Source organism: Dendrobates tinctorius, unplaced genomic scaffold, assembly GCF_039654945.1.
Source record: "Dendrobates tinctorius isolate UK_male_01 unplaced genomic scaffold, ASM3965494v1 ptg000022l, whole genome shotgun sequence".
Classification (NCBI taxonomy): domain Eukaryota; kingdom Metazoa; phylum Chordata; class Amphibia; order Anura; family Dendrobatidae; genus Dendrobates; species Dendrobates tinctorius.
Genome location: NW_027361690.1, coordinates 112,733,217 through 112,758,521, shown reverse-complemented (window position 1 = coordinate 112,758,521; position 25,305 = coordinate 112,733,217). Strand labels below are relative to the sequence as shown.

At 46.3% G+C, this 25,305-nt stretch overlaps 1 protein-coding gene across 2 annotated transcripts; it reads right to left on the bottom strand.

Moving 5' to 3' along the window:
* Positions 1-1,934: 1,934 nt before the first annotated feature.
* On the bottom strand, positions 1,935-23,087 carry MTHFD2 (methylenetetrahydrofolate dehydrogenase (NADP+ dependent) 2, methenyltetrahydrofolate cyclohydrolase). 2 transcript variants are annotated; one of them, XM_073569059.1, is made up of 8 exons: positions 22,930-23,087; positions 12,310-12,494; positions 9,185-9,307; positions 5,444-5,596; positions 5,239-5,346; positions 4,632-4,724; positions 4,416-4,541; positions 1,935-3,746 (listed from the first exon to the last, which is right to left on the bottom strand). In XM_073569059.1, the coding sequence occupies exons 1-8, from the start codon at positions 23,007-23,009 to the stop codon at positions 3,595-3,597; spliced, it is 1,020 nt and encodes a 339-aa protein (XP_073425160.1). In that variant the 5' UTR covers positions 23,010-23,087; the 3' UTR covers positions 1,935-3,594. The 2 variants fall into 2 exon arrangements, with proteins under 2 accessions (XP_073425160.1, XP_073425161.1); XM_073569060.1 differs by lacking the exon at positions 22,930-23,087 and adding an exon at positions 21,840-21,956.
* Positions 23,088-25,305: the final 2,218 nt, after the last annotated feature.

The window sequence follows — 25,305 nt, the reverse complement described above, 5'->3', positions numbered from 1 at the left end:
GTGCTGACATAGTCCCTTTAAAATCAGTGAAATCCAACTCTGGAACAGCTTATCCCAGGTGAAACAATAGTTCAACGCCATCAAGTTTTGATAGTCTAATGTGTATCTATCAATCAACTTTTGGGACCTCCTAGACCGTTTATAATGTAGGACCTTTAATTGAAAGGGAAACAAGGATCCTTTTTGTTCTGTGCCCACAGAGATGACCGGCAGCAGCTCTGAGAACACAGGAACGCTCGGCCGAGTAAACACTCCTGTGTATAGCAGAATCGGGAAGAAAAGACAGCTGAACCGGGAAGAACAGACAGCTGAACCATCAGCCACCTAAACTGTATGGGGACATAGGATTGCACAGATACCTCCAAGAAACTGTCACAAGGACAAAAGGACAGTTCTGCAGAGGTTACATACGCTATAGGACAACCATTCTGCTGCGGCAGACGGAACGTTTTACTGATCCCACATAGCTTATAAATGAATTGTAAATCATTATATAAAGCCTGGTTATGCCACACTGTACTATGATGGCCATTACTCACTTGTGCTTCTATCATTCCTGATGAATGGGATACTGAGGTCATCCCACTGTAAGGTGTATTCTAAATTGTCGTGAAGTGCATTGACCTGTAGGGGAAATTAAGTTTACCAGATTAAAGGGAACCAGTCATGTCCAATAACCTGCACAAATAGGGTTAATATGCAGGCTAATAGCATTGTGAAGGTGCTCAACTGCAGAAATAGAAGTACAGCACTGGGGAGAAAAAAATTAACTTTACTTCTCCTGTGAGATGCCAGCTTTTAGTCATGCAAGTGTGCTGCCCGGACCAAGTAGTCCCTGTTCACACACGCCCTGGCAGTGACCGCTCACACAGCATCAGTAAAGAGCTGAACAATATAGTCATAGCAAATGTGAGCAAACATTTCATCTACAGAGTCACATTTCTGTAGGATGTGGTGGGAAAACCCACAGACTGACTGGTATTGATGCAACAGGGGAAATATTGTGCTTCTAGGAAGGAGGAACAACTTGGGGACTGTGCATAAGGCAGTGCCTCAGATACGTGACCTAGCCATAAGAAGCATGTCCAAAGGTATTACTTCACCATACACTACCTGCTTTATCAAAGATTTTTCACTGTTTCAAAAATCAAAAGTGTTCCCATTCTTCCACAAGATGGGAGATAAGTTTTTGATTGTACATTGTCCAAATACCATATGCAGATATCACGATAAGTTCCACAGAAAGTGAAGAGGAGCAGCACAAGCAACCTGGGGTCCATTCACAAAGAAGATCTCCGGTCTCAAGATTGTTGGGCTTTCCAGCACTGAAGCCTTCCACAAATAAGTGTCACTTTTCCTGCAGATAGGTGGCAAGATTTTAATTTTGGGATATCCACTTTAATTCCGCAGTTGCATAGGGAAAAAAAGCAAAACTGATGGATTGGATTTATCTGGGTGCACATAATTAACATTCAATGCAGAGCACAAATGGATCATAGAGGCCATCGGGTGCCCATCTGTAAGCCAGACACCCTGCCGCACATGGTGGCTTTTCTTTAGTGCCAGTGAACAGTCCCTATAAAAGGTGTTCCGAATAAATATCCCCTTTAAGGACGCACATGTACGATGTTCGGTTTACAAAAATATATCAAATTCATACAATAATGGAAAACACATCAAGTCCCATCATTCACATTCCCCCAGAGTCACAAGTGTGGCCTTCAGAACAGGTTTTTCCGTAAAGCAATTTCAAGGAAGAAGGTAGAATTGACAAGTATTTTGCATCCGTTTTCAGTAGAATTTTCTTTTGGTCAAGCAGAATCTCATTATCCCACTGTTAAAAGTGATGCAGCAGAGTTTCCCCACAGTCAGGAAAATAACAGAGGTCCACACACCCAGAGTGACGGATAGTCATTACATAAGGACACAAAGGGTGGGAATCAAGCATTTTAATTCATGTCACAATAGCACCTACATGTCACCCACATGGTGGTAAAGTTAGATAGCAGGCACATCTGCATAACACAAATTACAACTCCCAACAAAAAGCTGGAATAGATTCTCAAATCAGACCTCCACAGAGCTCGCACGCCTCACCTGCTGATGGCCGAACACTTCATTCACAACGACACGCAATCCATAAAAACCTGCAAAAAGCAGCACGAGCGGACGAGGTTTTAAAATAAACCCCATCAGCCCATGACGGTGTACAGCTGGGTATCTTGCTTGTGCCAAGTAACCCTTCCTTAGCCAAAATATTCTGGTCACCGGCCAAATAACCACTTGTGAGCTCCTAGCCCATGTAGCCAAAAAGGACAACCACCCATTTCTTAATATAAAAAAAATAAATAAAAACCTAGCAAAATGGGGTTGGCCTCAATAAGATGTTGTAATTGGAATAAGCAATATACAAAAAAAAAAAAAAAAAAAAAAAAAAAAAAATGACATATCAACCCTCTTGCTAAGCCAGTGCAGCTACTCCCATCCTGCAAATGGTGGCTTGTGAACATGCATGTGAGGCGACCTCATCTCCCCAATGGGAATGCACTGCACCAGATTACTGTGTATGACCAAGAATCTGGCGCTAGTGCAGTATGCTACAGCTGGGGGGGATGAAGAACAAGATCCAAAGAGGATGGGCCGTACAAAAAAAGTACTTGCATAGTAAGTTGGTGCCTCTTAACAGAATGTCTGAAAACTATTACCAAGTGGCCCATATCCCCATTAGCCATTCTTGTACCCAACCCTTTTAATATTAACAGAAGAGGGTATATCAGACTACTAAAAAAAAAAAGTACCTAAGCACTAACAGGCAGGTAATTGCAACTTGGTAGTCTATTGTGCCCAGCACCATTCTTACCCAGCAAAGAATAGTCACAGATGGATCCTGCCAGTGATTCAGAAGCCTCTACTAACATCATGTCTACAGAGAAGATGCTTCTCTCCGGCTCTGCTCTGTCGACAAGGAGGGACTTCCGACGTAATTCTCATTGATAGCAGGATCTCCGCTCTTTAACTGGAGGAGGCGGCTGTCAATCACAGTGTCAGAAGTCACGCCCTGTCACATCGGCAGCTGAATCATCAGCATGTGTGGTCTGTGCCGCGAAAGAATGACACCGAGCACAACAGGCAGGTAAATTGAAATTACCTGCCAGTTAGTGCTTTAGGCACTTTTTTTGTTTTGCCATAAAGTCCCAGATATACAGCTTAAGAATTATTTCAAACTCAAAATCCCCTTCATGAAGAATTGTAACGCACCACTGAGCATGAGCCTAGTCAGTAATGGAGGGCCGTGTCCTTCCAGCAACCCTGGCTTCTAACATCCAAGATGCAGTACAGGGTCTGTAGCTTTGGCTTTATCATGCACTTGTCACAGTAACTGGTAACAGCCCCTGTAACAGCACATGTGAGAAGTATGCACTCAATGCAGAGGAACAGGCCCCCCAAGGACCATCCATTCTCCTTGCTCTGTATGAGCAAGAACACTCCTTTAATAAATAACGCTGCCTTCTCTATAATAAATACAAGTATTGCATTTCTTCTTCGGCCTGTTCATGGGTGTGGAATGTAAAAAGTTCTTGGACACAGCATGTGCTACATGGCGACAGCTCGGACAGCTGGGAGCTGCTCTGTGGGTTTCAGCAGTTTCTTTGCAGCAATGATCGTGTTCTTCATCAGCATGGCAACAGTCATAGGGCCGACTCCTCCAGGAACAGGTGTGATGTAACTCGCCTTCTTTCTTACCTCTAGAAAAAAAATATACACTGTGAACCCATCCTCTTTATGAAGCAGAAAGTATACACGTTCAGTGATGGGCCAAGAACGCAACGTTCCAGCTAAATTCACTTCCAGACTTGTAAAGAAAACGTACAACTATGTTCTTACATCACAACAAAGCATAAAAAGGGATTTATCAAGATGGTTCTTGGTGGGCCCTCCTTAGACTAGATCCATGGGGGTCTGACTGAGCACTCAGATTGGACCAAAGCCATGTCCCCATTACTAGGCACATCGCCGTACATTTTGGATCGGCTATAGCTACAGCAGCTCTCTGCTGTGTAGTCCCATTCAAATACATAAAAAATATATAATGTATGCGACTCTTGTAACATCACAATCACCTAATCGATGGAGGTGGTAAGAGTCATGGTCTAGTATTAATGGTCCAGACTGAAGATATACCATAAATATCAAAGTCCCAGAAAACCACTTTCATAGTTATGCAAAGACTGACATTGGTGTACACATTGCAGCTTTTACCACAAATCTCCAAAATTTTGGCAAGCGTGAATAAGCCCTCAAAATACACAGGGCAGCCAATTTATATAAATGGGGCAAGATCAAATTCTGATGAAGGAAGATGGCAGGGAGAGGATACACACAATATGCCCCAAAATATATTACTAGATGAATACCTTCAAAATCCACATCTCCCACAAGTTTGGACTTTCCGGTGATGGGATCCTGGACCCGGTTGATTCCAACATCGATCACAGCAGCTCCTTCTTTGATCATGTCAGCTGTAATGAGATTGGGAATTCCTAGATGGAGAAAGGTTTGCAGAAGATTGTCATTTACTGTAGTCATTACCCATTCCTGTATGACAGTGCAGCACAGTCCCGACAGCTCACCTGCAGCCGCTACTACAATATCCGCTATTATAGTGTGCATCTTCAGTTGTTCCTTGGGGGTGTACCGGTGGGAGATGGTAACTGTGGCATCACCTGCAAGATGAACATTATTTTATGGAACTAGTCAATGGATACAAGTTACCTAAATCACCATTCTGTTATTCCACCTTTGTTTCAGCATTATCTAGAATATAATCTTGTAACCTACTGTACGTTTTATGTCAATAACCACCAAACTATCACGCAGTTTGGCCTTCACCCCCAGCTTCACCGACAACCTCCATCTCCTCCAAATCTTAAAGGATGTGCTGTTGATTTCTTGTACAAACCCACTCAAGTCTTGGAGTTGTCAATCAAGTTGGAAGAGGGTGATTGAAGACTTGACTGACTATTCAGTGTATTGCAGAACCTCCCCCTATTACGATCCATCCCAGGGTGGCAAAGAAATGGGACTTTATAATTTCATCCACAATGCTGAATGAGAATTTATACAGAGGCATCTTAAGAAAGTCATAGGTTATGTGCGGGTTTAAAAGATATTAAATCATGTATTCTGTTCTCATTTATTGGCACCTGGGAAATTAATACAGATGAAGCACGCACTGACCTCCAGGACGCTCGTGCCGGCCGTCCGTGTGTAGCAGCATAGCGATGGGCATTCCTACATTCTTAGATCTTCCAGCTACCACTACATTTTTGCCAAGAGTGGGAATTCCTGTACAAAAAAAAAACCACAAGAGACATGCCGGTCAATTCGAGATTCTGTGATCACAGCTGACAGATTTACAAGCCGAGTGGACGAGGAGACGTACCTGTTCTCTTTATGATCTCCCATACACCCCAAGGAGTAGCTGGTAACATGGAGTCTTGGTCAAGGCACATTCTGCCAACGTTCACGACGTGGAAGCCATCAACATCTTTGTCCGGGATGACCGCATTGCAGACTTCTCGCTCATCAATATGTTCTGTATTAAGAACATGTTGTATTTGATCAAATTGCAGGCCAAAATTGCAAATAAAGCAATATATGTACATGCAAGTACAAATACTAAGACAATTAATAGTGAGGAGACACAAATATCAATGTCTATATACGACTTATAGACGCAGACAACAACCCCATCTATGAGTACATGGGGTGTAGGAGGTTCTGGCCTCTAAATTATAAAGTAATCTGCCAAGTCACTTACACCCCACCACCCAATGGGTTACAAGGTTCTGCGCCAGAGTCTTCGTCATATTACATATATATATACAGTGGGGAAAAAAAGTATTTAGTCAGTCAGCAATAGTGCAAGTTCCACCACTTAAAAAGATGAGAGGCGGCTGTAATTTACATCATACAGTGCCTACAAGTAGTATTCAACCCCCTGCAGATTTAGCAGGTTTGATAAGATGCAAATAAGTTAGAGCCTTCAAACTTCACACAAGAGCAGGATTTATTAACAGATGCATAAATCTTACAAACCAAAAAGTTATGTTGCTCAGTTAAATTTTAATAAATTTTAAACATACAAGTGTGGGTCAATTATTATTCAACCTCTAGGTTTAATATTTTGTGGAATAACCCTTGTTTGCAATTACAGCTAATAATCGTCTTCTATAAGACCTGATCAGGCCGGCACAGGTCTCTGGAGTTATCTTGGCCCACTCCTCCATGCAGATCTTCTCCAAGTTATCTAGGTTCTTTGGGTGTCTCATGTGGACTTTAATCTTGAGCTCCTTCCACAAGTTTTCAATTGGGTTAAGGTCAGGAGACTGACTAGGCCACTCCAACACCTTAATTTTTTGCCTCTTGAACCAGGCCTTGGTTTTCTTGGCTGTGTGCTTTGGGTCGTTGTCTTGTTGGAAGATGAAATGACGACCCATCTTAAGATCCTTGATGGAGGAGCGGAGGTTCTTGGCCAAAATCTCCAGGTAGGCCGTGCTATCCATCTTCCCATGGATGCGGACCAGATGGCCAGGCCCCTTAGCTGAGAAACAGCCCCACAGCATGATGCTGCCACCACCATGCTTGACTGTAGGGATGGTATCCTTGGGGTCGTATGCAGTGCCATCCAGTCTCCAAACGTCACGTGTGTGGTTGGCACCAAAGATCTTGGTCTCATCAGACCAGAGAACCTTGAACCAGTCTGTCTCAGAGTCGTCCAAGTGATCATGAGCAAACTGTAGACGAGCCTTGACATGACGCTTTGAAAGTAAAGGTACCTTACGGGCTCGTCTGGAACGGAGACCATTGCGGTGGAGTACGTTACTTATGGTATTGACTGAAACCAATGTCCCCACTGCCATGAGATCTTCCCGGAGCTCCTTCCTTGTTGTCCTTGGGTTAGCCTTGACTCTTCGGACAAGCCTGGCCTCGGCACGGGAGGAAACTTTCAAAGGCTGTCCAGGCCGTGGAAGGCTAACAGTAGTTCCATAAGCCTTCCACTTCCGGATGATGCTCCCAACAGTGGAGACAGGTAGGCCCAACTCCTTGGAAAGGGTTTTGTACCCCTTGCCAGCCTTGTGACCCTCCACGATCTTGACTCTGATGGCCTTGGAATGCTCCTTTGTCTTTCCCATGTTGACCATGTATGAGTGCTGTTCACAAGTTTGGGGAGGGTCTTAAATAGTCAGAAAAGGCTGGAAAAAGAGATAATTAATCCAAACATGTGAAGCTCATTGTTCTTTGTGCCTGAAATACTTCTTAATACTTTAGGGGAACCAAACAGAATTCTGGTGGTTTGAGGGGTTGAATAATAAATGACCCTCTGAATAAACTTTTCACAATTTAAAAAAAAATTAAACAAAGAAATAACATTCTTTTTTGCTGCAGTGCATTTCACACTTCCAGGCTGATCTACAGTCCAAATGTCACAATGCCAAGTTAATTCCGAATGTGTAAACCTGCTAAATCTGCAGGGGGTTGAATACTACTTGTAGGCACTGTAGGTAGACCTCAACTATGGGAGACAAACTGAGAAAAAAAAAATCCAGAAAATCACATTGTCTGTTTTTTTTTTCATTTTATTTGCATATTATGGTGGAAAATAAGTATTTGGTCAGAAACAAAATTTCATCTCAATACTTTGTGATATATCCTTTGTTGGCAATGACAGAGGTCAAACGTTTTCTGTAAGTCTTCACAAGGTTGCCACACACTGTTGTTGGTATGTTGGCCCATTCCTCCATGCAGATCTCCTCTAGAGCAGTGATGTTTTTGGCTTTTCGCTTGGCAACACGGACTTTCAACTCCCTCCAAAGGTTTTCTATAGGGTTGAGATCTGGAGACTGGCTAGGCCACTCCAGGACCTTGAAATGCTTCTTACGAAGTCACTCCTTCGTTGCCCTGGCGGTGTGCTTTGGATCATTGTCATGTTGAAAGACCCAGCCACTTTTCATCTTCAATGCCCTTGCTGATGGAAGGAGGTTTGCACTCAAAATCTCACGATACATGGCCCCATTCATTCTTTCATGTACCCGGATCAGTCGTCCTGGCCCCTTTGCAGAGAAACAGCCCCAAAGCATGATGTTTCCACCACCATGCTTTACAGTAGGTATGGTGTTTGATGGATGCAACTCAGTATTCTTTTTCCTCCAAACACGACAAGTTGTGTTTCTACCAAAAAGTTCCAGTTTGGTTTCATCAGACCATAGGACATTCTCCCAAAACTCCTCTGGATCATCCAAATGCTCTCTAGCAAACTTCAGACGGGCCCGGACCTGTACAGGCTTAAGCAGTGGGACACGTCTGGCACTGCAGGATCTGAGTCCATGGTGGCATAGTGTGTTACTTATGGTAGGCCTTGTTACATTGGTCCCAGCTCTCTGCAGTTCATTCACTAGGTCCCCCCGCGTGGTTCTGGGATTTTTGCTCACCGTTCTTGTGATCATTCTGACCCCACGGGGTGGGATTTTGCGTGGAGCACCAGATCGAGGGAGATTATCAGTGGTCTTGTATGTCTTCCATTTTCTAATTATTGCTCCCACAGTTGATTTCTTCACTCCAAGCTGGTTGGCTATTGCAGATTCAGTCTTCCCAGCCTGGTGCAGGGCTACAATTTTGTTTCTGGTGTCCTTTGACAGCTCTTTGGTCTTCACCATAGTGGAGTTTGGAGTCAGACTGTTTGAGGGTGTGCACAGGTGTCTTTTTATACTGATAACAAGTTTAAACAGGTGCCATTACTACAGGTAATGAGTGGAGGAAAGAGGAGACTCTTAAAGAAGTTGTTACAGGTCTGTGAGAGCCAGAAATCTTGATTGCTTGTTTCTGACCAAATACTTATTTTCCACCATAATATGCAAATAAAATGAAAAAAAAAAACAGACAATGTGATTTTCTGGATTTTTTTTTCTCAGTTTGTCTCCCATAGTTGAGGTCTACCTATGATGTAAATTACAGACGCCTCTCATCTTTTTAAGTGGTGGAACTTGCACTATTGCTGACTGACTAAATACTTTTTTTCCCCACTGTAAATCAGTCCACTGCGAATAAATTGGATTTAAAGCTTGGATTACACTGGTGTTGATGGCGAGAGGAACACAACTCTGCCCATTGTCTAGGCATTTACCTGGCAGAGGGAGCTGCACCAGGAGGCCGTCCACGTTGCGGTCACTATTTAGCTTGTTGATTAAATCGAGAAGTTCGTCCTGGGAGATGGATGAGGACTTGAGAATTGTTTCACTGCTAATTCCTGAGAAGAGAAAAGTAAAATTTTTCATCAGAAGAGGAACTGCTACTTCTCTTATGACCGAAAACACACACGTCTATCTACACAGCAATTCTGGTTATTTTAATATGGTGACATTTTCATCTGAACTTGCATAAGACTGGTTACATCTTTAAGAGTTTTAACAATATATTTATAATTAAAAGCCAACTTGCATGGCAAAGCTTGACATTTCATACCGTCCTAGCAAAAGCATTGATCAACAGAGGTGCAGGTGCCAAGACCTTCACAGATACATGGGAAAAAAAGTGCAGAGGTGACCAGCTGAGCAGCGCGCAACTACTGATGGCCAGACAACTGTCAGCCAAACCGATGTCCCGACTATCCCAATAGACAAGGTCGATTAAAAGAAGGGATGGGAATGTGAACCCTTATTCCCAAGGGACTGAAGATCCAGCTAGAGGGTCTGGCAGCAGCTGACTTCCCTATGCTTATGAAGAACAAATGAAGCTCTGGTGCCTTCATGTCTATGGGATCTTGGAAGGAGTGGCCATCTATGGTTAGTGGCTATCATAAAACTATGATCAGTATTTTCTACTGGGAAGAACTAGAAATATCTTCTAATCTTTGTGTCTACACATCTCTACTTCAGGAAAAGCCAACGAAGAGCTGATTATAAAGTACAGAAAGCGCAGCATTCAGACCAACATTTTTGTACTTTTCTTGTGGAGATCAGAAGGGGTCTCAACATGTAGATCTCATCCAATCCAATCTTTTCTGAACAACATCTCAGAAGGTATAGGAAATGACTGACCCTTTAAGGGGAACCTGTCCAATTGATTTTATTAGCAAGATCAGTGGTATACCTCCACAGGTCCAAACTACAATAAAAAGTGATACCAGTTTTGCAGTAATCCGATGTGCCAGTACTGGAAAAAAAACAAGCTTTTAAGCCACATGTAAATTGGCTGGAAGTGCATCAGGGGCAAGGAAATGTACTCCAAGCATCAACGCCCTTCCCATCACCTCCAACGCATTCGCAGGCTAACTTTTGTGGCTTCCAGGCTCGGTTTCTTTATGCTGGCACACAGGGTTAATACAAATAAGTAGAGATGGGCGGACCCCTGGATGTTCGGGTCCAGCCAAACTGTTCTAAAAAGTTTGGGTACCAGAACAGTACCCAGACCCAAACCCGAACCCCATTCACTTGGGGGGGGGCGAATATCCAGTGTTTGCCACGCTGTCATGTGCACTACTTCTGATCGGGGGGAAAATAATCCCCACTAGTCAGAAAAACGCAGTTCCCACGCTGTCAAAAAAAAAAAAAAGACAGCATGAGCGCTCAGCTGTGATGGAAGGTATAAGGTTTACCTCCGGTCACTGATGTCAGCTGGACAGTGCCAAGACGCGACCGTCCAGGCTGAGAACCACTGGTGACTGAGCGGCACTCAGCGACCAGTGGTGACGTCATTGAGTTTACGTCCGGTCACAGTCTCCGTTCCCAGCTGGGCTGAACTGCGGTGACCTCAGCGAGATCCCAGCTAGCACCGTGAGAAAAACTCTCCCAACCTCGATGACGTCAGCACTAGTTACTGAGGCCGCGCTCGCAGCCACTCAGTAACCAGTGGTTCTCGGCCAGGACGGTCACATCATGGCACCTTCCAGTTTGAAAACTATTAATCCCCTAGACATGGATTATGGCATGGGACAGAACGACGGACAGGTATGGTATATTGTTTTTTTATTTTAGTTTTATTACAGGAGATAGAGGGCTTCGCTGGAATTAGGAGAGGTTGTTAAGTATGGTTTAATTATTATTAAAGGAGTGTCATTCTTTCAATTAAAGGGCTTTTTTCTGGGTGTCAGTTTTCTTACCATGTGACTATGGGATTAGTAATGGATAGGCCTCTCCATTACTAACCTCGGGGCTTGATGTCACCTGACAATACAAAGGTGACATCAAACACCTCCCCCCCCCCCCCCCCCCATTTGCCACCACTACAGGGCAAGTGGGAAGAGCTAGGCAAAGCGCCAGAATTGGCATATATAGTAGATGTGCCATTTCTGGCCAACTGCAGGCTGCTATTTTTTGGCTGGGGGGGCCCAATATCCATGGCCCTTACCAGCCTGAGAATACCAGCCCCCAGCTGTGAACTTTAGCAAGGCTGGTTGTCAAAAATAGGGGGACCTCACGCCATTTTTTTATTTTATTAACAGCATGGGGACCCCTCTATTCTTGATAACTAGCTTTGCTGATAGCTGAGGGTTGCAGCCCCCAGCTATGAGCTTTGTCTGGCTGGTTAGAAAAAATACAGAGGAACCCGTGCAGGTTTTATTTTTAATTATTTACAGCGCAGGAGCGGCTGATGAATACCCCCATCCGCAGCTCCAGGTCTCACTATAATTAGCAGCAGCAGGTGTTGGATGATGGGAGCAGTAGTCCCTTCAGCTGACACCAGTGACCGGAGGTAAACTTTATACCTCCGATCACAGCTGAGCGCTCACACTGTCTTTTGACAGTGTGGTAACCGCGGCTCTCTGACAGCGGGGATGATTTCACTGCCGATCAGAAGCGGTGTTTACCGCGCTGTCATGCGCATGACAGCACGACAAACACCTGGTGTTTGGACAGCCGAACCCGAACAGTAACACGCATTTCCTGATGAAGTCCATGCTCGAACATGCCAGTCTCATCATTTCCAAAAGTGTCAGCAGAGCTGAAGAACAACTCTTACAGGACTCAATGGTGAATACACCATTAATATTTCAATATACATCCTACGTGACACTGTGCAATGTGCCTGGCATTGCAGACCAACCTCATTTTAGTGATCACAGCAATACCAAGCAGAAAAACAAGAGCATGATTGGGAAAAACCTAAAGGAACTCCCATTTAATGATCAGCAACACTTCTCTGTGACCAAATACCAGCAAATTTACTTTCAGAAGCAATAGAATACAAGTCTGCTAAACAAAATAGAAAAGTCAGTCAGTTCAGAAGGAAAGCAGCGGTGGTGATACACACCGACATCAGCGGCAGCTCTGGTCTTGTTGAGCACGTAGGAATGACTGGCAGGGTTATCCCCAACCAGGACCACGCTGAGATGTGGCCTTTTGTTGCCAGCAGCCACCCACTGTTCCACCTCTTGCCGAGCCTCCTGGCGGATCTGTCTAGCGAGCTTCCTTCCCGAGATGACAACAGCGTCATTTCTGAAAAAGATAAGTAGAAAATAAAGTCAAACTGATAAAACTAGGAGCAGCTTATATGCCTAGAATACAATATCTGGTTGACTAAGTCTATCCACAAGGTCTTCACACTGCATTGTGCACTGTACGCACTGGGAAAGCTCAGTCACATGCGTAAAAGGAGATTTCCCCTCGTTCAACGTTTTAGTTCAAATACGTGCCTATTCGCTCCTTATTACATTCATCATTGGTTTTGAGGGTAAACATTTGCAGGATCAGATCAGATTCAGCCTTTATTGCTGTTTCCCCACTTGCAGCAGCTAAACTACATATATGGCTTTCTGCTATGGAGGTTGATGGCCACCCACAACCGTTTTACTAGGGATAATACCAATTTCATGAACCTATTTATAGTGATCACAACAGATACAATATAAAGAATTCTGGCTTAAATTGCTTTGAAAAATTGCAAAAGTTTGGTGCAACTCTGAGTCCTGATCCTGAGAAACAGGGCTAAGGAATTGGAGTCAATGTCCATTTTGGTGGAGTCTGAGTTGGAATAAAATGGACAGACTCAAGACATATACACATACATATACATACATATATATATATATATATATATATATATATATATATATATATATATATATATATTTTAACTCACTACAAAGCTCGTAAACCAGAATTTCTTTTCTAGGTCACACTAGGGTTTCAGAAGTCCATGAAAGCCAAGTAACAAATAGCACCCCAGATCAATGACACTGAGCTCAACGTGCATTTACACCTGCCCACCATGGCTGCTAAATAACCACTGGTCCGCTATATACAAGTCAGTTAATAGCCTATTAACCATAATTTTATGTCCACATTTCTCACCATCTTTTACAGGAGCCGATCATTGGCAAAAGAGTGATCTAATCAATGTACTGTAGTGTTTAGTGTTCAGATGAGGACCATCTAAATGAGGCCTATATACATTTTGCAAGGTCACAGAAGTACTGCTGAAGGATAATATATGGTATGTATTTTTAGGATACCTGGAAAAATAGCAATTTTCATTTCTCCTGTATATTTAGGACTAGTGATGAGCACGCTCGTGTTCCAATCAAGTATTTTAAGCGTGCAAGAAAAATATAACAACTTACCCGAGCACGCTCGCTTATCTCTATTTAGGACCTATTCAGACACTCTAAAGATTCAGTTTCAGAATCAAGTGTCACCCCTACAAGTTTTTCACCAGCCCTTTCTAGGCATCGCTCTCTGCAGCCAAACTAAATTTAGAGGGAATTGATAGGGACACGTCTGTTACAGGCCCAGACGTACGCGAGAATCACTAAACTATTCCCGCATCTATGTGCCCACGTTGCAGAAATGCTACGGAAATGTACGCAGCATTTCCGCAAGTCCCTGCTGCTGGTAAAACGCATGCGGAATTCGCATGCATTTTCCCACAAAACACAAGCGTTTTTAGCTTGCAGAATGCTTGCGCTTTCCAAGCATTGCTTGGAAAAGTGATTGACAGGTTCGTCACACAAGCATAGTGCTTGACAAGTGTGACCAACTTTTTACTAATGATGCTGCCTATGCGGCGTAAATAGTAAAAGATAGCATGTCAAAATAAAAAAAATACATATGGTATTCTAACCTTCCGACGGCCTCCCGATGTCCTCAGCGGTGCTCCCGGTACGTTCCCTTCCCAGGGATGCTCTGTGCGAAGGATCTTTGTGACGTCACGGTGCAAGAAAAATATAACAACTTACCCAAGGACGCTCATCTCTATTTAGGACCTATTCAGACACTAAAGATTTGTCATCTCAGGTGATTCCCGCAATGCATCCCTGGGACTGGAAGATGCTGGCAACGTGGCTGACAGGCGGGAAGGCTCCGGGGGGCTGACAGAGGGCAAGTATATCCCTATTTTTTATTTTATTCTATTTTTACAGGGTTATAGTGCCCAGGGCACGGAGGAGAGTCTCCTCTCCAGACCCTTGGTACCATCCGCACATGAAGCGCTCACTTTACGTATGGTGGGCATAGCCACATGCTTAACGTGAACGTTTGAATGCAATCCTATGGCGGCGGAATCACCGTGATTCCACAGAAATAATTAACATGCTGCGGATTTTACCGCTATGCGATTCTACAGAGGGAAAATCCGCAGCATGGGCACAGCAACTGCGGAATCCCATAGGATTGCATGGGAATGCGTTCTTTAAGCATTTCCGCTGCGGGAAAAACACGGCGGAAACGCTTAAGAAACATAACGTGGGCACACAGCCTAGGAATACAAACTAGAGAGCAAAGAAGCAAACGCAACAAGCGAGCAGCGTCCTATAGTAATCTCCACGGTCAGCAGTCTCCATAAACCTTACACCGGCGGATGCAGACGCCACACAACAAATATGAACTGCGAGCGAGGCAGCAACAGAAGCCCAAGGGGAGAAGCATGAAGGGTGTTCACGAATATCTGCTCACGTGGAACAATCCTAAACAGTAACCAGTAAATCCAGAAGCAAAAGATACACAACATATATTCACAAATGACAAGTGTCAGGAAGGCACTACCTTGGGAGACCCATTGAAGCCCGAGTGTATAGGAAATGTATTGCTATAATTTCCTAAACATGGACATTGTTCTGATGCGGAGAAACGGGGCTGCGGAGTCTATTTTGGTGGAGATGGAGTTGGAATAAAATGAACAGACTATGACAATATAAAATTGGGTTCAGGCATTCAGTGTAGGATGTGGTGTAAATGTTTTCACAAGAATTTGGCAAAGTTCTGAGATGTCCTATAAATGTCTGTTCTGCTCCTGATCTAAGGATCTCGGCTTTTAGTGGAGATGAATCTGTGCTGCACTTTACGCAGCTGCTCAGTAGGGGGCAGTGCTGTGGGGTGGAAGACCGCGATATTGAAGAGTTGGAGTTTGGGCTTACTGACTCCACAGCCCTGCAGAATATGTGGCTGTTCTCAGAAGTACACTAACAGAATACAGACTGCTGAAAATAGAGCCTGTGCTTGGATACATGCACACGTCATCTTTAGATGGTTGTGTACCCACATCGTTTTTTACAAGACACTCCTGACGCCGGCTTATTTTATGTAGTGGAATGGATTGGTCACTTTTAGCGGCTTCAGCTTACGAAGTCTGGAAGTCAAAGTGAGAAGAGACCAGAAGATACGAACAGCAAGTCAGTTTTACAGTACTATGCATATATGCATTCTTTTTGCCTCGTTTAGTGCTTTTTCAGGCGGGTTGCAAACAGGACAGAATATGCCAGAAAACTACTTTGAGACATACCATTTGTGGATTTTTCTGCAATCTTTGAAAAAAAAAAATTAAAATATATAAATATATGCAGGTGCTTCTCACAAAATTAGAATATCAAAAAGTTTATTTCAGTTCTTCAACACAAAAAGTGAAACTCAGAGTCATTACAGAATGATGTATTTCAAGTGTTTATTCCTGTTAATGTTGATTGCTTACAGCCAATGAAAACCCAAAAGTCATTATCTCAGTAAATTACAATACTTTAACACCAGCTTGAAAAATGACTTAATCCAAAGTGTTGGCCTACTGAACTGTATGTTCAGTAAATGCACTCAATACTTGGTCGGGGCTCCTTTTGCACCAATTACTGCATCAATGTGGTGTGGCATGGAGGCGATCAGCCTGTGACACTGCTGAGGTATTATGGAAGCCCAGGTTGATTTGATAGCAGCCTTCAGCTCCTCTGCGTTGTGGGGTCTGGTGTCTCATCTTCCTCTTGACAATACCCCAAAGATTTACAGGGTTAAGGTCAGGAAAGTTTGCTCACCGATCAAGTAGTGATACTGTTTTTACACCAGGTATTGGTATTTTTGGCAGTGTGGACAGGGGCCAAGTCCTACTGGAGAATTAAATTTCCATCTCCAAAAGGTTTGACGGCAGAGGGAGGCATGAAGTCCTCTAAAATTTCCTGGTAGACGGCTGCCCAGACTTTGGCCTTGATAAAACACAGTGGACCTACACCAGCAGATGACATGTCTCCCCAAACCATCACTGATTGTGGAAACTTCACACTAGACCTCAAGCAGCTTGGATTGTGTGTCTCTCCACTCCACTCTCTCCACTTATCTTCTTCCCGACTCTGAGACCTTGATTTCCAAATGAAATTCAAAATTTACTTTCATCTGAAAACAACACCTTGGACCACTGAGCAACAGTCCAGTTCTTTTTCTCCTTGGCCCAGGTAAGATGCTTCTGGGGTTGTCTATTGGTCATGAGTGGCTTGACACAAGGAATGCGACACTTGTAGTCCATGTCCTGGATACGTCTGTGTGTGGTGGCTCTTGAAGCAATGACTCCAGCAGCAGTCCACTCCTTGGGAATCTCCCCCAAATATTTGAATGGACTTTCCTTAATCCTTTCAAGGTTGCGGTTATCCCGGTTGCTTGTGCACCTTTTTCTACCACACTTTTTCCTTCCACTCCACTTTCCATTAATATGCTTGGATACAGCACTCTGAACAGCCAGCTTCTTTAGCAATGACCTTTTGTGCCTTACCCTGCTTGTGGAGTGTGTCAATGACTGGCCTCTAGACATGTGTCAAGTCAGCAGTCTTTCCCATGATTGTGGATCCTACCGAAACAGACTAAGGGACCTTTTTAAATGCTTAGGAAGCCTTTGCAGGTGTTTTTTGCTAACTATTCTAATTTACTGAGATAATGACTTTTGGGTTTTCATTGGCTGTAAGCCATAATCAACATTAACAGAAATAAACACTTGAAATAGATCACTGTTTGTAAAGAGAGGCCGTACTGGGCCGCAGGCCTTAAAAGGGAGGCCGACATGACAGGGTTGAGTGGGAATCTAGTGAGCTGGAGTTAGGGATTAGGATGGTATTACGGGGTTAATGTATTTGAATAAGGTGGGGGCTAGTGCTGGGATGAGGGGGGATGCGGGGTCAGAGGTGGTGTACAAGTTATCATTATAAAAGTGACCATCTTAGTGTGGCAACCATTTTAGGTTCCCCCACATAGTGACAAGAAGCTCCCACCCTCCCTTAATTATTTTTATGGTTAGGTAATCGCTTTGGGGTTAATCTTGTCTTAATAGGTTTCCTTTTCCTGTAGGGATATGGGCGGTATTTAGGGGTTGGGGTTATAATTTGTCTATAAGTTCGTATAATTACTTGTCACGGCAGTATGGCATGGGGGCAAGGTCCTCGAAGTTGGTGGTGCCGGTAAATAGCGGTTCGGGGGGGGGGGGGGATCTCAAGAGGTCCTGGACTCCCCCCTGGGTGGATTCAAGTGGACGGGTAATTGAATTATCCCGCGGAAGGGATTAAAGTGGACCCGTGCTTAATGGTAATGGAAACTGGCCGGAGCTGGGGCTTAGCGGCTAGAGGCAAGACTCGACCTGGGGACCAAATCTGAGTTTTACGGTTTGGGGCTTCGAAGACCAGCCCTTCTGGGACGTTGTGATTAAAATGTTATATGTTTAATAAAAAGCTGCTGTGGCCAATTTAGCCAAATACCTCTGGAGTGTTTATTTTGTTGGTATATGAATCAATGGGGTTGCGTAGCCAATAATTGTTTTAAATAACTAGGTACAGAAGCTCACATGAATCACGAATACCATTTGTCATGACTATATAATATACGAGTTTCACTTTTTGTATTGAAGAATGCACTTTTCTATTTAATGCACTTTTTTTTTTTTTTTTTACAGAATTTTGATGGTTTATCTACTCACCAAAGGAAGAAAAAACAAAACAAAAAAAACCTTCAATTTGTACACAATTACAGAAAGTTTTCAGCCAAAAAATCCCCACAAAACCTAACTTTTTGTGGATCACATTTGTCACCTTTTCTTAGGCACTTGTGTGCGGAGATAATCTGGGCAGGGAGGACAGAAAAAGGTATACAGCCATTACAGCAGGGGATCACAGCGGATTCTTTTTCTGAGGTAAAACATCCCCCTGCTTGTTTTTAAACAATCTTTAAACCAAAGAATCAACTGTGATCCCGTGCTGTAACACCTGCATATTGCTTTTCCTCCCCTGCCCAGGAGCTGTGGTGTGATCAGGCCATGTTTGTCTATGGTCAGACACGACCATTACACAGTACACAGCAGGGGCACATTTATAAGATTATCTCAGCACAGGAACATTTTTTGAACACATCCAGTTGTGAAACCTATTTTTATTACAAGATCTGTTAATTAAAATGAACTTTTGTTTGTGGGAAAGCCCACTTAGGCTATGTGCACACGCTGCGGATCCGCAGCAGTTCTGTAGACAGTGTACAGTACCATGTAAGTCTATGGGATTTACAATCCGCTGTGCACATGCTGCGGTTTTTTCACTGCGGAAAAGCTGCGGTTTTGAATCCGCAGAAAGAAATGACATGGCAATTCTTTCTGCGGATTTCGCTGTGGTTTGCCACCTATTCCATTGTCCAGGTGTCAAACCGCAGGGGAAACCCGCAGGTCATTTTACCTGCAGATCCGCACAGAAAAAAAGTCCGCTGGTGAATCCGCAGCGTGTGCACATAGTCTGACATAACTCAGGTTTTTCCTCCCAGAGTTTTAAAGTACCATAAAATACACAAAAGGTTTTTTTATGTTTGTTTTTAATCTGTCCATCTATTATGAGCACATGTAGCATTTGGTCGGTTTTTCATCATATGTAAGCCAAAATCAGGAAAGGAACAGTCAGAGGAAAAGTGTAATAGGAACCCGTCCCCACTTCTGGATTTATCACGCACTCCTGGATTTGGCTTACAAATACTGATGTAAAATACTGACCAAATACTGAACGTGTCCTAATATTTCCATAGAGGATCTCTGTCCTACACAGCGTGAACCGCTGGGTAAATCCCAGTTACTTACGGCCAAGATTAAATTCCATCATTTCTGAGAAGGGGATGGGCTGAAGCACCACAAGGCCACGTCTTGGGTGAAGCCCCTCATACACACATCAGCTGAAACCCACCCATCACAAGTTCAGCAGTGTAATGTGTATGGGTGCAATGGACTGGGCATGGTCAGGGAAGGTTCTGGCATGTCACATTTCAGACCAGCGATTCCTTTCTTGTCCCTGAGACATCACTGGCAGTGGCCCTCAGAGCACTGGAGGGACCATCCTTTGGCCCAGACAAGTCTACAGTATCGGGGGAGAGGGTGTGAAGCACAGCAGGGGAATGCCCATGTCTGAGGTAACCGACAGGACTCAGGTCCCCTCCATGAGACCCCATCCGTTGTTTTAGATTTAAAGGCCCCCATCACAATAGTCTTCTTTTCATGGTCGAGGGCCTTCTAGAAATATCTACATGGCTCCCAATGCTCGGAGGACCAGTTTGGTAGTGGGATCCTTGCATTTAAGTGTAGTCTGTGGATTAATCATTAACCGATTGTACTCCATCAATCGCTGATAGGCTGCAGTGAGCAGCGGCGAGACTCATCTTCCCCTTGTGCAAAGAGGAATCCTGACAAATCCCACATACTGCAGAGACCTCCGCTGTGAATATGGAACAAACACTACACAACGTGGTACTGGGAAAGCACAATTCGGGAGCACACCCGTCTCTGCTGCTCAGCGGCCACACAGACCGCACACAAACCAGCAGCTGACGGACAGAGGCGGAAGGACAGGCAGGAGACGGATTATTCTAGCTACACCCAGCAACCGGATCCCATGAGATGACAATAATGGGCCATGTGTACGGCAGATATTACCACTGCAGGGTGAATACTCCGAAGTGACACACCGTGCAGCAGGATATGGGGCGGTGACGGGGCGGTGAAGGGGGCACACTACAAGTCTGATGTACTAAACGGATAAAGGATATGGGAGCGGACAAAGATTGGCGAGAGTCATTCAGTGGTAAAAAGTCAGGTTTTTCTGCTGTGCATTACTGCAAAAGAGATCTGCTGAGCTTACAGTCCACGCACACCGTGGCATTTTATGAACCCATGCCCACGCTGCAGGACTGCGTTCCTTCCCTCGCTGTAGGCCTTCACAGGGAGTCTAAAAAATAAAACCTTGCTCCCCTGTAGTGCTATGTAATAGCAGAAAATCTCACACTCACCAGTGGATGTGATGTCATGATAACGTGCACCCGCTATGGTTTTAATAATGCTGTTGAACGACCGCATGTTTTTTGGTGCAGAATTTTCAGCATTTCTGCATTAACAGCATTTAAAAAAAAAAAAAAAAAAAGCACCATCAAAAATGCACAAACAAAACACCACAAATAAGGGAAAATTAAGAAAAATGCAACAAAAACAAATCCTAAGATCGCCATCGCCAGTTTTGACACAGATACCTGCAGAAAATAATATAACAGAACATCGAGTCTCTGCATGTGGGAATTTGGCCTCACATAGGAGAAAGCCCCCTAATCATGCATGGCAGGGTCCAGCCACCGGGATCTCCAGAACACTGCACCAAAGTGTGTGGATTCTATATGGAGAAAAAAAAAAAAAAAAAAAAAGAAGTCTATGAAGATCACCGTCACCCCGCTTTACCCCCTGGTGAGTCTCCGTACCCTGCCGGCCAGCAATGACGTGCTGACACTTGGGCTCTGTTCACACGGTGCATTTCTTCAGCATTTTTTCCCGCAGGCAGTAAAGATGATTCTTACAAACAGCAGGTTTAACTTTTCCACTGTCTCTTGTGCAGCAAAATCTGATCTGTGTTTTTTGCACTTGCTCACTGTTTCCTATGGGTGAAAAAACGCTGAGAGAAGGGACATGCTGCAGCTTGCCAAACCAGTCAGGAAAATGCAAGTGTGTGCGTGAGATTTCTGAAGTGGCAGACTTCACTTGTACTGTGAAACAGCTTAAAATCTGCAGAAAAAGCAGCAAAAAAAAAAAAAAAGGCTGAAAAAATGCAACGTGTGAACACTGCCTTATGCAGCTGTTGCAGTCCATGGCAACAAATGGAGACCAGGCTCCACCAGAGGAGCCAGCAGAGAAACCAAGCGAAGCCTGTTTGATTCCCTGCATCTTCTTCACTGCCAAGAAAAAAAATCTGCTGCAAAACCGCCACGTGTGAACATAGCCCGACTGTGTGCACGTGCTGCAGATTTGGTGCGGGTTTCTCCTTGCAGATTTTCTAGATAAACCTGAAGCGATCCTGAGGTCAGAAAAGTGAACGGAAAACCTGACGTGTCACGCTGCTCCTTGCAGACATGGGGCAGAGGATAATCTGCAGGACGCCAGGTCTGTTCTTGGCAGCGGTTTTCGCCATTCAGTTCACGTTTAAGCTGCGGTTTCCTGCCGAGAGCTGCAGACGCGGTGCAGTGTGCACACAGCCTGAGACCAAGGTCAGAGAGGAGCAGCAGCCTCAGCCAGAACGCTCCGGGAGGGCAGAAACTCACTTCACATCTGGGGCCATCGCCTTCTCCAGCAGAAGATATTGCCACAAACATTTCCATCACTGGTCAATTCCTTCTACACCAAATCATTCAGACGGGCACAGGAGGCTCCGACTACAGGCAGACGCAGAAGGGGCTTCACTGGCTGCAACAACTAAGTGTGAACAGCTTATAGATGTAAAATAAAATTATATATATACACACCAGCCCCTAGAATCAGTAGCGCACAGCCATTACACGGAGTGTCCCCGCCCCCAGCCCTGTGTATGAGGAGGGGGCGGGAGCGGCGGCCAAACGCAACCAGAGCCGGAGATTTCATCAGCCGCCGCACAGAGCCCGGGACCGCCGCCGCACAGAGCCCGGCACCGCCGCCGCACAGAGCCCGGCACCGCCGGGTGCCGCACAGAGCCCGGCACCGCCGGGTGCCGCACAGAGCCCGGGACCGCCGGGTGCCGCACAGAGCCCGGGACCGCCGGGTGCCGCACAGAGCCCGGGACCGCCGGGTGCCGCACAGAGCCCGGGACCGCCGGGTGCCGCACAGAGCCCGGGACCGCCGGGTGCCGCACAGAGCCCGGGACCGCCGGGTGCCGCACAGAGCCCGGGACCGCCGGGTGCCGCACAGAGCCCGGGACCGCCGGGTGCCGCACAGAGCCCGGGACCGCCGGGTGCCGCACAGAGCCCGGGACCGCCGGGTGCCGCACAGAGCCCGGGACCGCCGGGTGCCGCACAGAGCCCGGGACCGCCGGGTGCCGCACAGAGCCCGGGACCGCCGGGTGCCGCACAGAGCCCGGGACCGCCGGGTGCCGCACAGAGCCCGGGACCGCCGGGTGCCGCACAGAGCCCGGGACCGCCGGGTGCCGCACAGAGCCCGGGACCGCCGCCGCACAGAGCCCGGGACCGCCGCCGCCGCACAGACTGATGCATGTATACACCGCACACACAGCTGCACATCACTAATTATAGCTATACACACTGCACAGCGCAGGCAGAGCACCCAGTGACACACACACTACAGCCCGCTGCCCTGCTCTATAGCCTCCTCTATACAGTGCCCACTGCCGCCGCTTGTGTCGCTACAGGAGCCCGTACTCACCGGGCAGCAGAGCAATGCACAGCCCGGAGCTGGCATCTGACAGCGCAGTAGATGGAGCGCAGGGATCTGCCGGTTGCCATGGTGAATAGGACACAGGGCTGATTCTTTCGCAACCTGCACTGCTGCTAAACTAAAGGGGAAGGAGCCGCGGCCGCGCCGGCCTTATATACACTCGCTGACGTCACGGCGGCTCGCCCACGATAACATATAGGGGCGCGGCCTGGTGATGACGTCAGGGGGAGCAGATTGGCTGCTCCTTATCATCCTCAGCGCGGCGGATTATATATCTGTAGGATGCAGCGTGCAATACAGCGCTGTGTGTCTGGGGGAGGAGGACGCCATCCTGTGGGCACTTTGCCTGTAGCGCCTAATGAGCGACTGCAACACAAAAGTATAAGATAGAGCCGGAATGGTCTGACTGATGCCACAGCTGGAGTATCATAGAATCGTAGAGTTGGAAGGGACCTCCTGGGCCATCTGGTCCAACCCCCTGCTCAATGCAGGATTCGCTAAATCATCCCAGTCAGATGTCTGTCCAGCCTCTGTTTGAAGACTTCCATTGAAGGAGAACTCACCACTTCTCGTGGCAGCCTGTTCCACTCATTGATCACGCTAACTGTCAAAAAGTTTTTTCTAATATCTAATCTGTGTCTCCTCCCATTCAGTTTCATCCCATTGCTTCTAGTCTTTCCTTGTGCAAATGAGAATAAAGTTGATCCTTCTACAATGTGACAGCCCTTTAGATATTTGTAGACAGCTATTAAGTCTCCTCTCAGTCTTCTCTTTTGCAAACTAAACATTCCCAAATCCTGCAACCTTTCCTCATAAGACAGGGTTTGCAGCTGGAGCGGCACCGTACTGTGCCTGATGCCACTGCTGGAGCGGCACCGTACTGTGCCTGATGCCACGGCTGGAGCGGCACCGTACTGTGCCTGATGCCACAGCTGGAGCGGCACCGTACTGTGCCTGATGCCACAGCTGGAGCGGCACCGTGCTGTGCCTGATGCCACAGCTGGAGCGGCACCGTACTGTGCCTGATGCCACAGCTGGAGCGGCACCGTACTGTGCCTGATGCCACAGCTGGAGCGGCACCGTACTGTGCCTGATGCCACTGCTGGAGCGGCACCGTACTGTGTCTGATGCTACAGCTGGAGCGGCACCGTACTGTGACTGATGCTACAGCTGGAGCGGCCTGATGCTATAGCTGGAGCAGCACCGTACTGTGTCTGATGCCATAGCTGGAGTGGCACCATACTGTGACTGATGCCACTGCTGGAGTGGCACCGTACTGTGCCTGATGCCACTGCTGGAGCGGCACCGTACTGTGTCTGATGCTACAGCTGGAGCAGCACCGTACTGTGACTGATGCTACAGCTGGAGCGGCACCGTACTGTGTCTGATGCCATAGCTGGAGTGGCATACTGTGACTGATGCCACTGCTGGAGTGGCACCGTACTGTGCCTGATGCCACTGCTGGAGCGGCACCGTACTGTGCCTGATGCTACAGCTGGAGCAGCACCGTACTGTGACTGATGCTACAGCTGGAGCGGCACCATACTGTGACTGATGCCACTGCTGGAGTGGCACCGTACTGTGCCTGATGCCACTGCTGGAGCGGCACCGTACTGTGTCTGATGCTACAGCTGGAGCAGCACCGTACTGTGACTGATGCTACAGCTGGAGCGGCCTGATGCTATAGCTGGAGCAGCACCGTACTGTGTCTGATGCCATAGCTGGAGTGGCACCATACTGTGACTGATGCCACAGCTGGAGCGGCACCATACTGTGCCTGATGCTACTGCTGGAGCGGCACCATACTGTGCCAGATGCTACAGCTGGAGTGACATCATACTGTGTCTGATGCCATAGCTGGAGTGGCACCATACTGTGACTGATGCAATAGCTGGAGCGGCACCGTACTGTGCCTGATACTGTACTACAGCTGGAGCGGCACCATACTGTGCCTGATACTACAGCTGGAGCGGCACCATACTGTGCCTGATGCTATAGCGGCACCGTACTGTGCCTGATGCCATAGCTGGAGCGGCACCATACTGTGCCTGATACAGCTGGAGCGGCACCATACTGTACCTGATGCCATAGCTGGAGCGGCACCGTACTGTGCCTGATGCCATAGCTGGAGCGGCACCATACTGTGCCTGATGCCATAGCTGGAGCGGCACCATACTGTGCCTGATGCAGTTTTTTTCACATACATTATCAGTTTGTCTTTGCAGTGTGGGAGGAAACCGGAGAAAACGCAAGTAAACATGGGAAGTGGATACAAACTCCTTGCAGATGTTGTCCTTGGTGGGATTCAAACCCAGGACAAAGCAACAGTGCTAATCACTGAGCCACCGTGCTGTCCTGCCTCTT